General features: G+C 32.6%; 2 protein-coding genes across 2 annotated transcripts; one reads left to right on the top strand and one right to left on the bottom strand.

Annotated features, from left to right (window-relative positions):
• The first annotated feature begins 3,561 nt into the window (after positions 1–3,561).
• LOC133033161 (pentatricopeptide repeat-containing protein MRL1, chloroplastic-like) lies at positions 3,562–11,224 on the top strand. Its single transcript, XM_061107778.1, has 19 exons — positions 3,562–4,048; positions 4,343–5,060; positions 5,148–5,370; positions 5,508–5,571; positions 5,645–5,789; positions 5,891–6,006; positions 6,479–6,607; positions 6,767–6,940; positions 7,037–7,201; positions 7,465–7,605; positions 7,964–8,063; positions 8,235–8,343; positions 8,466–8,557; positions 8,704–8,794; positions 9,246–9,477; positions 9,567–9,659; positions 9,761–9,809; positions 10,035–10,131; positions 10,492–11,224. Exons 1-19 carry the CDS (start codon positions 3,722–3,724, stop codon positions 10,724–10,726), a joined length of 3,300 nt encoding a protein of 1,099 aa, XP_060963761.1. The 5' UTR covers positions 3,562–3,721; the 3' UTR covers positions 10,727–11,224.
• Positions 11,225–12,295: 1,071 nt separating this feature from the next.
• On the bottom strand, positions 12,296–13,430 carry LOC115702391 (auxin-responsive protein SAUR24-like). Its single transcript, XM_030629861.2, has one exon. The coding sequence runs from the start codon at positions 12,783–12,785 to the stop codon at positions 12,459–12,461; it is 327 nt and encodes a 108-aa protein (XP_030485721.1). The 5' UTR covers positions 12,786–13,430; the 3' UTR covers positions 12,296–12,458.
• Positions 13,431–13,988: the final 558 nt, after the last annotated feature.

Raw genomic sequence — 13,988 nt, 5'->3', positions numbered from 1 at the left:
TTATAATTAAAATAGAACCAGTTCTATAACATAATGAATACAAACAAATAACACAAAATAACTCACACTGATTATAATTAAAAAAATAGAGAGAAAATCAGTTCCTAAAACACTATTACATAAATTAAAAACCAAACTAGTTTAACAACAAATTGAGTAAAAGCGAATATAGCACATAATACATAAGAAATCGGTTATAATTGGAAAAAAAAGGTGGGAATCAATTTCAAAAATACAGAGGCATAAATCTAAACATATGCGGTTCCATAACAAAATAAGTAAAAATAAATAATACACAGTAACTCAAAATATAAGATAAAGAACCATGTTATATTTATCAATTAGTTAAAAATATGTGATAAAAAAACTGGTTCTGTAAAGAAACTAAAATAAAAACTTACACACAAATAAATGAATAAATCAAAAGTCAGTTTTTCTTGAATTAACAAAATCAAAAGTCGATTTCCAAAATAACTAAATTGAAAACCGATTCCTTAAATTAATTAAATCAAAAACCAGTTTTTGAAATAAATAATTTAAGAACTATTTTTTGAAATGACTAAATCAAAAATTAACTGGGACATAAATTAAAATAGAACTAGTTCCACAAAAAAATGACTAAAAATAAATAACACACAATAACTCAAAAATTGATTCTAATTGAAAAAAAAAGGGGAGTAAAACAGTTATGAAAACATTGATACATAAGTTAAACTAGAAACGGTTCCACAACAAAATTAGTAAAAACAAATAACACACAATAACTCAGAAATAAGTTACTAATTTAAAAAAAAGAGAGATAAATAATTTCAAAAATACCGATACATAAATTAAAACAAAACCGGTTCCACAACAAAATGAGTAAAAATAAATAACACACAATAACTCAAAAATCTGTTCTAATTAAAAAAAAGAGGGAATCAATTCGAACAATACTTTGTCAAATTAAATAGAACCGGTTCCACAACAAAATGACTAAAAATAACTAACACACAATAAATCAAAACCGGTTCTAATTAAAAAAAAATATAATATATATTATGTTGGTTAAACTATGCACACAAATTGAAAAAGACACATTCATCACAATTTTGTCACTCCAATAACACTCTAAGAATTATTACTCAATTACACAACATGAGCCACTAAAGGAATGAATGATATAAATGTATTATTTTTTTCATCATGATTAGTTGAGCACGAAAAGTACACTAAGCAAACTACTTTCCTTTCCTCACGAGAGACCAAAATAAATTATAAATAACCTTAAATAGTTACAACATATACAATTATGAAACACAAAAATAAATTAAAAGGTTTTTTTGAATGCTGAACTAGATATGGATATTTGGGAACAAGAAAACTATATTAGAAATTTGAAAATCATATCTTGAAAGAGCAAATGAGATGCCTCCCCACTTCAGCTACTTTTCATTAATTGAAAAAAAAAAACAAAAAGAACTCAATTCCCTTCATTATTTTGCTATGTAAATTTTCAAAATTTCCAATTTTTTTATAAATGCCATAAATCGAAAAGCAAATGGCAAGTCACAATTAGCTGTAGCAAATTTGGAAATCATACTAAAATAAATTTTTAAGTTTGAACATAATTACATTCATTTTTTCTTTTTCATTGTAAAATAAGTTTGACACACAATGACTTTCCCGTGTGTACAAGACAATAATTATTGAATTTGAATACTTATTTTTGTATCAAAACAAAACAAGAAGTAGAATAAGTATCTTAGAAAGAGACCCAATTGTAAATTTTTTTGCCAAGGCTCCCAAAGATTTGAAAAGAAAATGTTTTAAGATATATATTGAAGGATGTATCTTTTTTGAATATAGAGATCAACCAAAGCCAAGATTGGGTTTGGAGAGCAATAAAAATCTTAGAGATGGTTTGGTCTCCTCTCTGTATAAAGACATTAGACACACATCATCAAAAGGAAAAAAAAAAGCAAGACATAAAATAACATTAATTTTAGCTAATTAATCAGGAATTGCATATCCCATTTTCCTGTGCATGACTTTTCCTCCATATCTATTTTATTTTTGGCCCTGCATAATATAAAGGCTAATTATAATTTTTGCCCCTTGAATTTTGACATGTATAAAATCATGCTCCTGAACTTTTAAAGTCATTAAAAATACCTCTGAACTATTGAGATTGTTGGATTTAAAAACTTTTTTCCAATTTTAGTAAAAAAGTCTAACATGGATGAAAGTTCAGGGGGCATAATTTAGTACATGTCAAAATTTGACAGACATGATTTGATAGATATTAAAGTCTGGGGAGCATGGTTTAGTACATAATTAATCACTGAAATAGTAAAATTGAATGAAATTAGACAAAAATTCTTAAATCCAACAATCTTAATAGTTCAGGGGACATTTTTAACGATCTTAAAAGTTCAGGGGGTAAAAATCCTAATTAGCCTAATATAAATACATGGGAATAAGCAAATGAAAAATAAAATTTCTTTTTTTTTTTCTCCAAACAATGTGAAAAATAGAGAAAACTCAGAGGGATTTAAAATTATATTTGTTTGTTCTGGCCTTGGGCTGCTCCAGTGCCTAGGTGGAGGTGGTGGCGACGAAAAAAAATGACGTTGAGATACTTTGCAAGTGGACACAAGCTATTCTACTTCGATCTGAAAGAGATTCCTGGAGGTTGATATCTAAAGATTTCTGAGAAAATCTTCGCTGGCTCCAATTTTGGAGTTTCGACGTGTTTGGTATTTGGAATCGTTTTCCTTACGGCAACTTCAATGCTCAAACTTAAATATAGTGTCAAAACAGCAACAAAAAAATATAATTTTAGTACTAAATTTTTTCTATTCCAACTACAACACTAAAATTTACACTAAAAAATATTCTTTATTATAATATTATTTTATTAAACTATCTCACACTATAATATTTATATAAATATAAAAAATTAATCATAAACATGTTATTTTAATATTAAAAACTAAGAAAAAAATTAAGTGTAGTCTATCGCGTCTTACTATTTTTAGTATGATACTATAGATTCCCACATATATAGGATGACGTTTAGAGTTCTATTAGAGTAATTTTGTGTCTAAACTATACTATTTTTGAGATTTTAGTATCCCATTAGAGAAATCCTAACCCTTTTTATATATATTTTATAAATTTATTATTATGATATAAAAGAAAATAATGCAAAAATTTAAAATATGGTATTCTTAACCTTCATTACAAAAATATTGTATAAAAATACACACAAAAAACATGTAAAAAAAAAAAAATCATAATCCGAAAGTATTATTTATTTTAATTATGCCATAAAAAATTAACTTTTAAATTTTTTCTATACATGGTGTAATTTCTACAGTTAAAAATGAATACATTAGACAAATGAAATTAAAACGGCGCCGTTTGAGTTACTATGGGGGCCAACCGGAATGGAAAAGGACAAAGAAAGAAAGAAAGGTGACAATAGCTCATCGAAAGTCGAAAACAGAAGAATGATGCCACGTAAGCAGAGAAATGGATGAGCAGAGAATAGAAAAGCATAAGAACCAAACAAAAAGCAATTAAAAGGAAGAACGTTATTTTGCTCTACTCATTCCTCAGTCACTCACTCAACAACCTCTTCTTCCTTCCTTCCTTTCTTCTCTTCCCTATCCTTAACCGCTCAAAGCCTCAAACCCAACATCTCTTCTCTCCTTCTTCTTCTTCTTCTTCCTCTTCCATGGATGTGAGCTTCTCACCAAAGCCTCAAATTCTCACTCTTATCTCATGCACACCTCTATCTTCTTCTTCTTATTCCTCTTCCTCACCTCGCTCTCGATCCATCCGAAGAGAATTCCTTGGCTGTGCCCATAATCTTAGGCCTCCAGGTGGTCTTCGCTATCGTAGACGCCATAGAAAGTCATGGTCTCACTCTCACTCCTCCCGGTTCTTTTTCAGAGCTGCTCTTGGCTCACACTCCGTCCTCGTTGTAGTCGCCGTCGTTACTGTCTCTGCTGCTTCTTTTGTTTACTGGAATCTCTTTAGGCCTAAGAAGAATTCCAGAGAGGTTTGTACTCACTTTGAATAATATTATGTAAGATACATGACTCCTGTGTAGATTGTACATATATTAAGTCATTTTAGTAGAAGATATTGTTAAATTGAGAAATTGTGCGTTAATTGAGCTTGGGCAAGTTCGGAGGTGAAAATTGGTCATCATTTGATTCTTATCTGTATTTTTTTTTTTTTTGAGGAAATTAGTGGTTGAGTTATTAGAAATAGTAAGCTTTAAGATGATGGAATTTTATCCTTATGTAGTTTTTTCTTTCTTGACAAAATTTCAACTCGAAATTGAAAATAGGTTCAGAGGCCTGCAAATTTCGCGTTACATCAGTTGGGAGGACATGGCATAAATCATGTCATTGAGAATGAGATGATGGATTTAGGTGAATTTCGTGAAATGGAAGTTAAGCAATTGTTGAAGGATGAGAACATAGAGAATAGTCACGCTTCCATTCGTAATGAGGCTCCCCTGCAGTTTCACCAAGCTGCTATGATGAACAAAGAGACTGTTATCACTAACGCATTGCAGTCGCCTACTTCCAATGTCCTTGTTTCGGGCTCTAATAATTCAACATTTATAAACGAATCTAAAGTGGTGGATCAGTCTCTTTCACCTCTGCTTTCGGAATCAGCTATGATAGAACATATTAGCTTTGCAGAGAAGTTGAATGGCTTGCAAATAGAGAAGTTACAAGAGGAAATAGAGTCTGAGTTTAGAAATGATTCTGTTCAAGAAAAGGATTCACTTGTAGAAGTTTATGAACCTGAACTGGAAAAGAAAGAACCTAGTGTAGAGGGAGAAACAATTAATTTCACTAGTTTCCTTGTTGATTCCGTAAGAGAAGAGCTTCACATGTTTTACAATGAAAGCAAATTAGACGGAAAATTTAAAGTGAACGTTAATGGTCACAAAACGTTGTCTTCACATGCTTCTGCTCTGGAAAGCAATGCATTTTCTTCAGTTTCTAGAACAGAGGGTACTGAAAAATCTATGGAGGTTCCCCATATTACAACAGGTAATGCCGTGGAGATTCTTTGTGGGGTGGTGTCATAAGTTTGGTTTTCCCATTTTTCTGACTTTATAAAGGGTTTTCTTTATACAGGTAATGATGAAGGAAAAATTCCTTTTGCAAATTACAAAGAAGGATCTCTTTATAGTAAGAAAGTCTTGGGAAAAGGTAGAGGAGATACAAGAATTATAAGAAAAGGACATTTGGCTCAGAATAACTACCAAGTTGTGCCCCACCTAAATGGCATGGACGTTGACAGCAAAAATAATACTTCAGAGCAGCTCAGTGCATACCATCGTTTGCTAAAGGATGGGAGGTATGTTGCTACAGTACATGCACATGTTTTAGTTCTTCAGACGTTACATGGTTGCATTGGGTAGAAATGAGTTTGTTTTTGTTTTTGTTTTTTTTTTAAGTAAGAACAAAAAAATTTAATTGTTGTGGGTTTCTTAGGTTATCCAATGCCTTAGAAATGCTTGAAGATATGGAAAAAAGGAGTTTGTTGGACATGAACAAGGTGAGGCATTATAACTGTTAATTATCTTTCCTTTATGTAGAATTCCCAAATTTATTGGATCCCCTGCTTTCAGGTCTACCATGCAAGGTTCTTTAAAACCTGCAAATTCAAAAAGGCTGTTAAAGAAGCTTTTCGTTTCCTCAAACTGATCCCTACCCCAACATTGAGTGCATATAACATGCTTATGTCTGTCTGTGCGACTTCACAAGATTCGGAGGGTAGTTCATCAGACTTCTGTTTGTAAATGATGAATTCCCTGCCCCATAATTGTTTTTTTGGTAATAGAATAACGTAATGATGTTTGTGCTCTGTTCTTTAGGAGCCTTTCAGGTTCTGCGACTTGTCCATGAGTCTGGATTGAAAGCAGATTGTAAACTTTACACTACTCTGATATCTACGTGTGCTAAGAGTGGCAAAGTTGATTCAATGTTTGAAGTAAGTATTTTCCTTGTGTTTCAAAATTGATATTCCCTTGGAATTTTTCACTTATTTTGGAAGCATTTTTTTTAAGTAATAATTGATGCCTTTTTTAGGCCTACTATACCAATTCTTATGATGCTGGTGTTGATCCCCTCTGGCATATTATTTTTATATATAAAAAAAATTGTTCCTAGTTGGGACACTTGAAGCTGGAAAACTTCTCTAAAATTATGGAATACTTGTTTTTATTCACTGTTGGTGTAGTTGGCTTTAATTGCTTCTCAGCTACTGTTATATCCATTAATTTTCTCAGTGTCTGGCTCCTGATTAATGCTTTTTAAGAGACATTTTTGTTAACTTGTCTAATGTTAGAGGAGCCACATGATAAATTGTTATCCTTTGTTATGTCTTGTTGGAGTAACCATTGAATTTATGATGAATGATGATGAGCCCCCATGTTGACTACTATATGATGTTGCCTCCTAAGGTGTTCCATAAAATGGTTAATGCTGGAGTGGAACCAAATCTTCACACTTACGGGGCACTTATTGATGGTTGTGCTAGAGCTGGTCAAGTTGCGAAGGCATTTGGCGCTTATGGTATACTGAGGTCCAAGGTATGATTATTGTGGGAGACCTATAAATTTAAATAGTTATAATTGCATAATGCATATGCTACTTTTTATCAGTGTTCTAGCATAAATGTGTTTTCTAATTTTCTTGTTTCTTCTGTGCAATGATTTCGAATTAAGTGTTCGTCTGATAACATGCAGTAGAACGTGAAGCCAGATCGAGTTGTATTCAATGCACTTATTACAGCCTGTGGTCAATCAGGAGCTGTTGATCGTGCTTTTGATGTATTGGCAGAAATGTCTGCAGAGATACATCCTATAGATCCTGATCATGTCACAATTGGTGCATTGATGAAGGCATGCGCAAATGCTGGCCAGGTAAGTTTTCCATTCCTTACAAATGCTGTTGGGTATTATTATTCGTTTTCTTTTTCCATTGAAATTCCTACATAGTTAACTCAACATTTATTACAGGTTGATCGGGCACGTGAAGTATATAAGATGATTCAGCAATACAACATTAAGGGCACGCCAGAGGTTTACACCATTGCTATTAATTCTTGTTGCCAAACAGGTAACTGGGAGTTTGCGCACAATGTGTATGAAGAAATGACTAGCAAAGGCGTGATCCCTGATCAGGTAATGTTATCAACATTAAAAGACTTGGTGAAGTTTTCTGCTGCATTTTGCACAGATATAGTTGTAGCAGGATGTTACTGAGACAAGGTTGATTTGTCAAGAATTTAATCTTTTACAACAAACTAAAGTGTGCAGAAGGGAGATGATTTGATATTTATGTAAAAGATAGTGATGTCCCTGTCATTCTTTCCATCTCTGCAATCAGTTCTCTGTTTTTCTTGTGCGGAGATTGCTTAGTTTTTCTTTTGTGGTCTTTCTTGCAGATGTTTCTCAGTTCATTAATAGCTGCTGCAGGGCATGCTGGGAAGCTAGAAGATGCCTTCGAAATTTTACGTGAAGCCAAGAACCAAGGAGTAAAAGTTGGCATTGTATCATACAGTTCATTGATGGGAGCCTGTAGCAATGTATGTCTCAGCTAGGCAATCTTACATCTCACGTGCTAAAACAATTCTGCCTAAATTATATTAGCCATTTGTAAAATCTTTCTGTAATGTATTTGCAACTTGGACCATAACAAGTGTAATTTCTGAAGCCTTTGTCACGAAACTAGTAAAGTATTGGTTTAGGAAATTCCACTTAAGTCTTTTGATCTTTACTCAGCTAGCCACATAACAAAAACAAAACAAATCATGTCATGTCATCAGTAATTAGAAATTGCTGACTAATTAATTTTTTCTTTATCATTTTATATGATGCTTAAATGCAAGCTTAATTGTGCTGCTAAACCTACTGTAATAACATTCACATTCTTTTTTTTTTCAGGCTAAAGACTGGCAGAAAGCACTAGAGCTATATGAGGATCTGAAGTCAATGAAGGTGAAGCAAACTGTTTCCACTGTCAATGCTTTGATCACTGCACTGTGTGAGTCCCATGGCTTTATTAAACTGTTTAGTTATTTTCTCTTCTTTGTATTTTTTTTTTAATTATTTAGAAATGGCAGTTTGGAAATTTATATCCATAATGTGGGATATTATTACATTTTAGTTATTTACAAACTTTAATGTGTTATTAAGTCATTTAACTTCACTGCAGGTGATGGTGATCAACTAGATAAAGCTGTGGAAATTCTATCGGAAATGAAAACCATAGGATTGTCTCCAAATAGTATAACATACTCCATTCTACTTGTGGCTAGCGAAAAGTGAGTTACTCAGAAGATTGTTTTGATTATTATATAAATCCTTAATGATTATCTAGAAGAAAACCCATAGTTTTGTTCAACTTCAAAGATCTTATTGTATGCTCTGTGCATATTGTATGTAGAAAAGATGATCTAAATGTAGGCCTCGAGCTTTATTCTCAAGCCAAAAAGGATGGAATTACTCCAAATATTGTTATGTCAAGATGCATAATTGGTAAGTTAACCAACAATTCTTCCTATTTTTTCCTACCAATTTCTATTTGTCATTCTTTTATTTTTAATTAGTATTTAGGACATTGGAATATTTCTTAGTTTTTGTTTTCTTTTATGACTTTTCTTCAAACCTTTTCTTTTTTGCAGCCATGTGCTTAAGAAGATATGAGAGCGCTAGTATGTTTGGTGACCCTGTTGTTTCATTCAATTCAGGCCGCCCAGAGGTTTCCAATAAATGGTATTTTAGTATTCATTTTCTACATATATTTTGTTTAATGATCTATTAGGCAGTAGAAAGCTACAAAAATATGTTAAAGCATGCACAAAGTGAATGCATAAATTGCCTCTATTACATTTCATTTAGGTCCATAAAATGAATTTTGTTAAGTTGCGTTTTTTCTTCGCCCAAAAATCTATAGTACACCTATAAAAATAACATATAATTATAAATATTTGAAAAAATTATCTCGAATTGTACTCAGGGCAGAAACATATTTCTTCATTTTATAACTTTTCCTGTTGTGCTTAGTAATAGAATGTATCGGACAGAACACTAATGTAATCCCCTTGATTGAATCAGTTTACATACATTCACTTCTGATAAATGATTTAGAAAGTTGATTATGTATCATTAATGAGTAAGGAGTTTAGTATAAGCTTCTGAGCAATTTATTGTGCTATGTTTACAGGACATCATCAGCCTTAATGGTCTACCGTGACTCCATTTCACCTGGTATTGTCCCTACGGTTGATGTGTTATCTCAAGTTTTGGGATGCTTGCAGCTCCCATATGATGCATCATTGAAAAATAGGCTTATTGAGAATCTAGGTGTAACTGCGGACACAACAAAACCCTCAAACCTTAGTTCACTGATAGACGGGTTTGGTGAATATGACCCTCGTGTTTTTTCATTACTTGAGGTCAGTAGTGTTGAATTTTTAACAATTTTGGTTCATACTTTGAAATAGAAACTTACTGGAAATCGTGTAACATTGCCGTGTTAAAATAGGAAGCTGCTTCTCATGGGATTGTTCCTTTAGTATCCTTTAAACAAAATCCTGTTATCGTTGATACAAGGAAGTTGCAGAATCATACTGCTCAGGTGAGTTCTCTTCTGAAAGTCATGGTCACTTATCTACAATGGTGCATGCTACAAAAGCTCAAGCATTCAGATTAATTAAAATCTAATATGGTACTTCGCAGGTGTACCTTTTAACTGTTTTGAAAGGTCTCAAACATCGTCTTGCTGCTGGTATTTTTCTTCTTCTTCTCCTTTTTGTTGTCATTTTAAATATTTGAGTTGTGATTGAAGTTTTTAGTGAGTATATCGTAGAAGATTAATTATAATTAGGTGGTCAAATTTGTTCAGTCTGAAATGTACACTGAATTTTGTATCAAGCATAAATGATCTAGAGGAACATTTCTTTTTTAATACTTACATCTTTGCTTTTCTGGTGGCCCCTGACACATTATGCAGGTGCGAGGCTACCTGGCATAACCATTTTACTCCCGGTTGAGAAAGCCCAAATGACATCTCCAAATGGCGAGGAGAAGACAGTCAACGTTGCAGGGAGGTAAAAGACTGGCTTCTGAAAAATTACAACATAAAGTTTGATTGAGCTTCTATATTTGGTGTCTCTGAAGTTGAACAACATCATATTTGATTGGTCAAATTTGGTAGAGGCAAACAACAACAATCTATAATCATTAATCAAAGAATAGGGCTAAATAAACATGAACACACACAAGTAATATACTCAAAATTTGCAGATTACGGACGGAGTATCATGTTGAAAATTATTCAAATTGAAATAGTTAATGTGATATATTTGTCTCCCTCGATGTTTGTCCTGCTCTATAGTTAAACAACTGATTTCTCTGATAATTCACTCGTTTTCTCCGCTTACTAAACTAAAATATCTTATTGTGAACAGGGTTGGTCAAGCAGTTGCGTCTTTACTGAGAAGGATTGGATTACATTACCAGGGAAATGAATCACATGGAAAAATCAGAATTAGCGGAATAACACTTAAAAGATGGTTTCAACCTAAGCTTGCTCCTCTTTTCAGTGGTAAACCAGATGAGATGAACCTATCCCAGTTCCGACTAGGAAAAGGAATTGCTCATCAGCAGCGTGACATTAGAACCGGCAACTTGTCATTGGACTGAAGGAGGTGATGTTGCACGGCAGACATCCTGGAAGCGTCTACGTCTACATATGTTTCCTAAGTTCAGTTGATGCTCTATTAAAAGTTTCATCAATGATCTTTCTTGCCGGTTTCTGCCACGAGCCTTAATTGGCTACCACCCCATTCTTAGAATTTATAGCTTTCTTATTAGCTTGTGGCCAATGTTAGCCAAAGACATAACAAAGTGAATAGAAAACGTTTGGATCTCAAAGCCAATTTATGCATAGAGGAGAGATCCATGGAGCGGCATAAGGATATATTCCATTTTTATCTTGTAAGATAAATAATTATAGGGTATATTAAATGTTGTAGTTATCTAAAGAGATAAAAGAAAAGCAAAACATCTCTGTTGCCAAATATTCTAACTCAATGTATGTTTCTATTTATAAGAATACAATTCACATGTATAAGTCCCTTAAGAATGATTGTGGTTGAACTTTGATTAATGAATGTACTTAAAGTATATATAAGACACAAATGATACCAATGTCTCATTTGATAGAAACAGAGTTCATTTGTACGACACTAATGAGTAACCACAACTTCCATCAAGCCGACCAATCTGAGGCTGTTTAAGCCATAAATCAAATCACATAACTAAGAGAGAAGCAAACCAATCCATGTGACGATGTTGTTGATGAGTTGAAATAGAAAAACTTAGCACAAAATATAAAGGTATTTGCGAGCTGACACCAATAATATTGCCATCAAAATTGAGAGACTACTGAGCAGAGAGGCTCTGACAGAGCAAAACTAAAGCTGTTCAACCTAAAGTCTGGACTAGTATTTATTTTTTCTTGAATTATTGAAATTATGATAATAAATGAAATGACTGAAGACAGCTGTCTATTATCAAAACCCTGAAGATATTAGCAACTTTGTCTGCCTTTTAGTTGTGTCTATGTTCATTTATTGCCAATGTACTGAACTGTTTGCTTTTGTTAATTTTTACACTTAGTTAAGATATGTTAATCTGAACAAGAACTGCTATAAGGAGAAAGAGTTGATAAAAGATTTTTTTTTTTTTACTCTTCCAAGCCATGAGAAGAATGTCTAACTCATATTGGTATCGTTTAATAAGCAACTAAAAAAAACCTTGTTAGATTTCCCAAAAATAAATTAACATATTCACATTAAAATAGTGTTTGACAGAATCCACATCATAAGTTTATCTCAGTGTGAAGTAAAGTTAAGCACATGAAAATGCTTCTAAAGTTATGGTCATTGAAATTACAACTTAAGGAATGATACCATTTGTTTTATAGCCAATCCATTTTAGTAATTCATTATCTCTTATCCCTGGCATTCATTTAAGCCCACAACAATTTGGCTAAACATGTTTTTGCTTAGATAATGTTTTAGTGTGGATTGGAGATGAATACTTTCCTATTACGGATGCAATATCTATTTTTTAAACAAAGAAGCGTTTCCCCTAAAATCCCATCTGTGTTATAACAGTTTAAAGTTGTAATTTTGGTGCAATATGAAGCAAAATCATCACAGAATGTATATATATGTAAAAGAACTGTAAATTAAGAGTCAAATACTAAGAGGATTTAAAAGGAAATGATTTCATTTCTCAATGGATTTTAGATGGTTATCAATTAAAACCACCTAATACCCTTGTCTAATAGCATAATTACATGTCATAAAAATCTCTACAGCCTCTACTACTACCCAAAAAAATGTGGAGTTACTCTCAATATCAGCCTTCAACATGAAGCAACATTTAATTGAGCAGTGATATGAACAAAAGTGTCTTCTCTGCATGGAATGGTCAAACCACCCATTGGGTGGTCAAAACCAAACTCTTCCTCTGCTTTCTTTAGCAACTCCTTGAATTTTGGGTGGTTCAAATAAGCTATAGGAACGACAAACCTTTTCTTCTCTTGAATTTCTCCCACAATATAAACTGCAATATGGCCCTTTGGGACACCAGAATGGTGGTGGTGGTGATGCTTAGCTCCAGCAGTTGATGAGTGAAGCTTGAGAGCTTGCTTAAGATTCTGAATAGTTGATGGCAATCTAATAATACCCATTTGAGTAAACTTCAAGTATTCCAAGTGGGAAACTCTAAAACTTGATTCTGATGGCTTTAGCTTAGACTTTCTCTGTAGTTTGATGATGGATAATATTTATATAATATATTTTTTGTTATGAGGAAATGTTGGAATGAGAAGGAATTATGGAGTGTTGTGTATTTATAGGGAAGGAATGATAGTACAGGTGGATGTGAGGTCAGAAAGTCTGACATCCAGGTAAGCTTTAGAGGACCCCATTTCATGAAGAGATTTCACATGGCTTTGGTCATCCATCTAAGCTCAATGACTCAATTTTCTCCACTCCCATATCAAAATCAAAAAAGAAGATACTATTGGGAGAGAGAGAGAGGAGAGTTGTGATCCAATTGTAAAAGATTTCACATGCAGGTCCTTCATGTCACTGCTTTTAATGCATTGAAAAAACAGGAGGCCGTACACTGGAAAATAGAAATGCACATAACCAAACAACCAACCAATTATGCAATTTTAATATAGTTTTATAATTGGTATGTATAGATGAATAAATATATAGAAAGAAAGGAAATACGAAGCGTGGAAGTATGTAGCTTTGTAGCAATGATATGATCACATTAAATTTAACCAAACAAAAGAAGGTCCTCTAAATAAAAGAGACACTGACTGTGTAGAGTGCAGTGAAGCTGAAGTCCCTAAGCAAGTCCTAATAGCTTCTGTAAAATATACAGAATTGGTCCCAAAAATCTACTTTAACAGAGGCTTTATAGTGGTAAGATATTATACATCAGCCCTATTCCTTGGCAAATGTTATATATAATCAGCTCTAACTCTTAGAGCACTCACAGTAATTTCTTTTTTTATTTTACTTTAAACTTTTATATTATATCATATAATAATTTTTTTTTCTCTATTTCATTTAAATAATATATTAATAAATAAAATATTATATCTATGTAAAATGTGTGTGTAATGCGGTTAGAAAAGTGAATGTTAAAAAACTTTTAAAAAACTACTATTCATCTAACTAAATGTACAAAAAATTTTAGCTCAAATAAAATAAAAATTTTATCTCATCTAATGAAGCTAATATTTAGCGTCTTTCAAGATCATACTTTGCTGCCTTTGCTATCATGATCCTCATGGATGTTTGTTTAACAACAGGTGCAAATATTTCAATAAAATTAGTGCCTTCCTTTTGTGTTTATTTTTTGGTAACAAGTCTAG

Source organism: Cannabis sativa, unplaced genomic scaffold (genome assembly GCF_029168945.1).
Source record: "Cannabis sativa cultivar Pink pepper isolate KNU-18-1 unplaced genomic scaffold, ASM2916894v1 Contig3, whole genome shotgun sequence".
NCBI classification, from domain to species: Eukaryota; Viridiplantae; Streptophyta; class Magnoliopsida; order Rosales; family Cannabaceae; genus Cannabis; species Cannabis sativa.
This window is presented reverse-complemented; position numbering and strand designations above follow the sequence as displayed.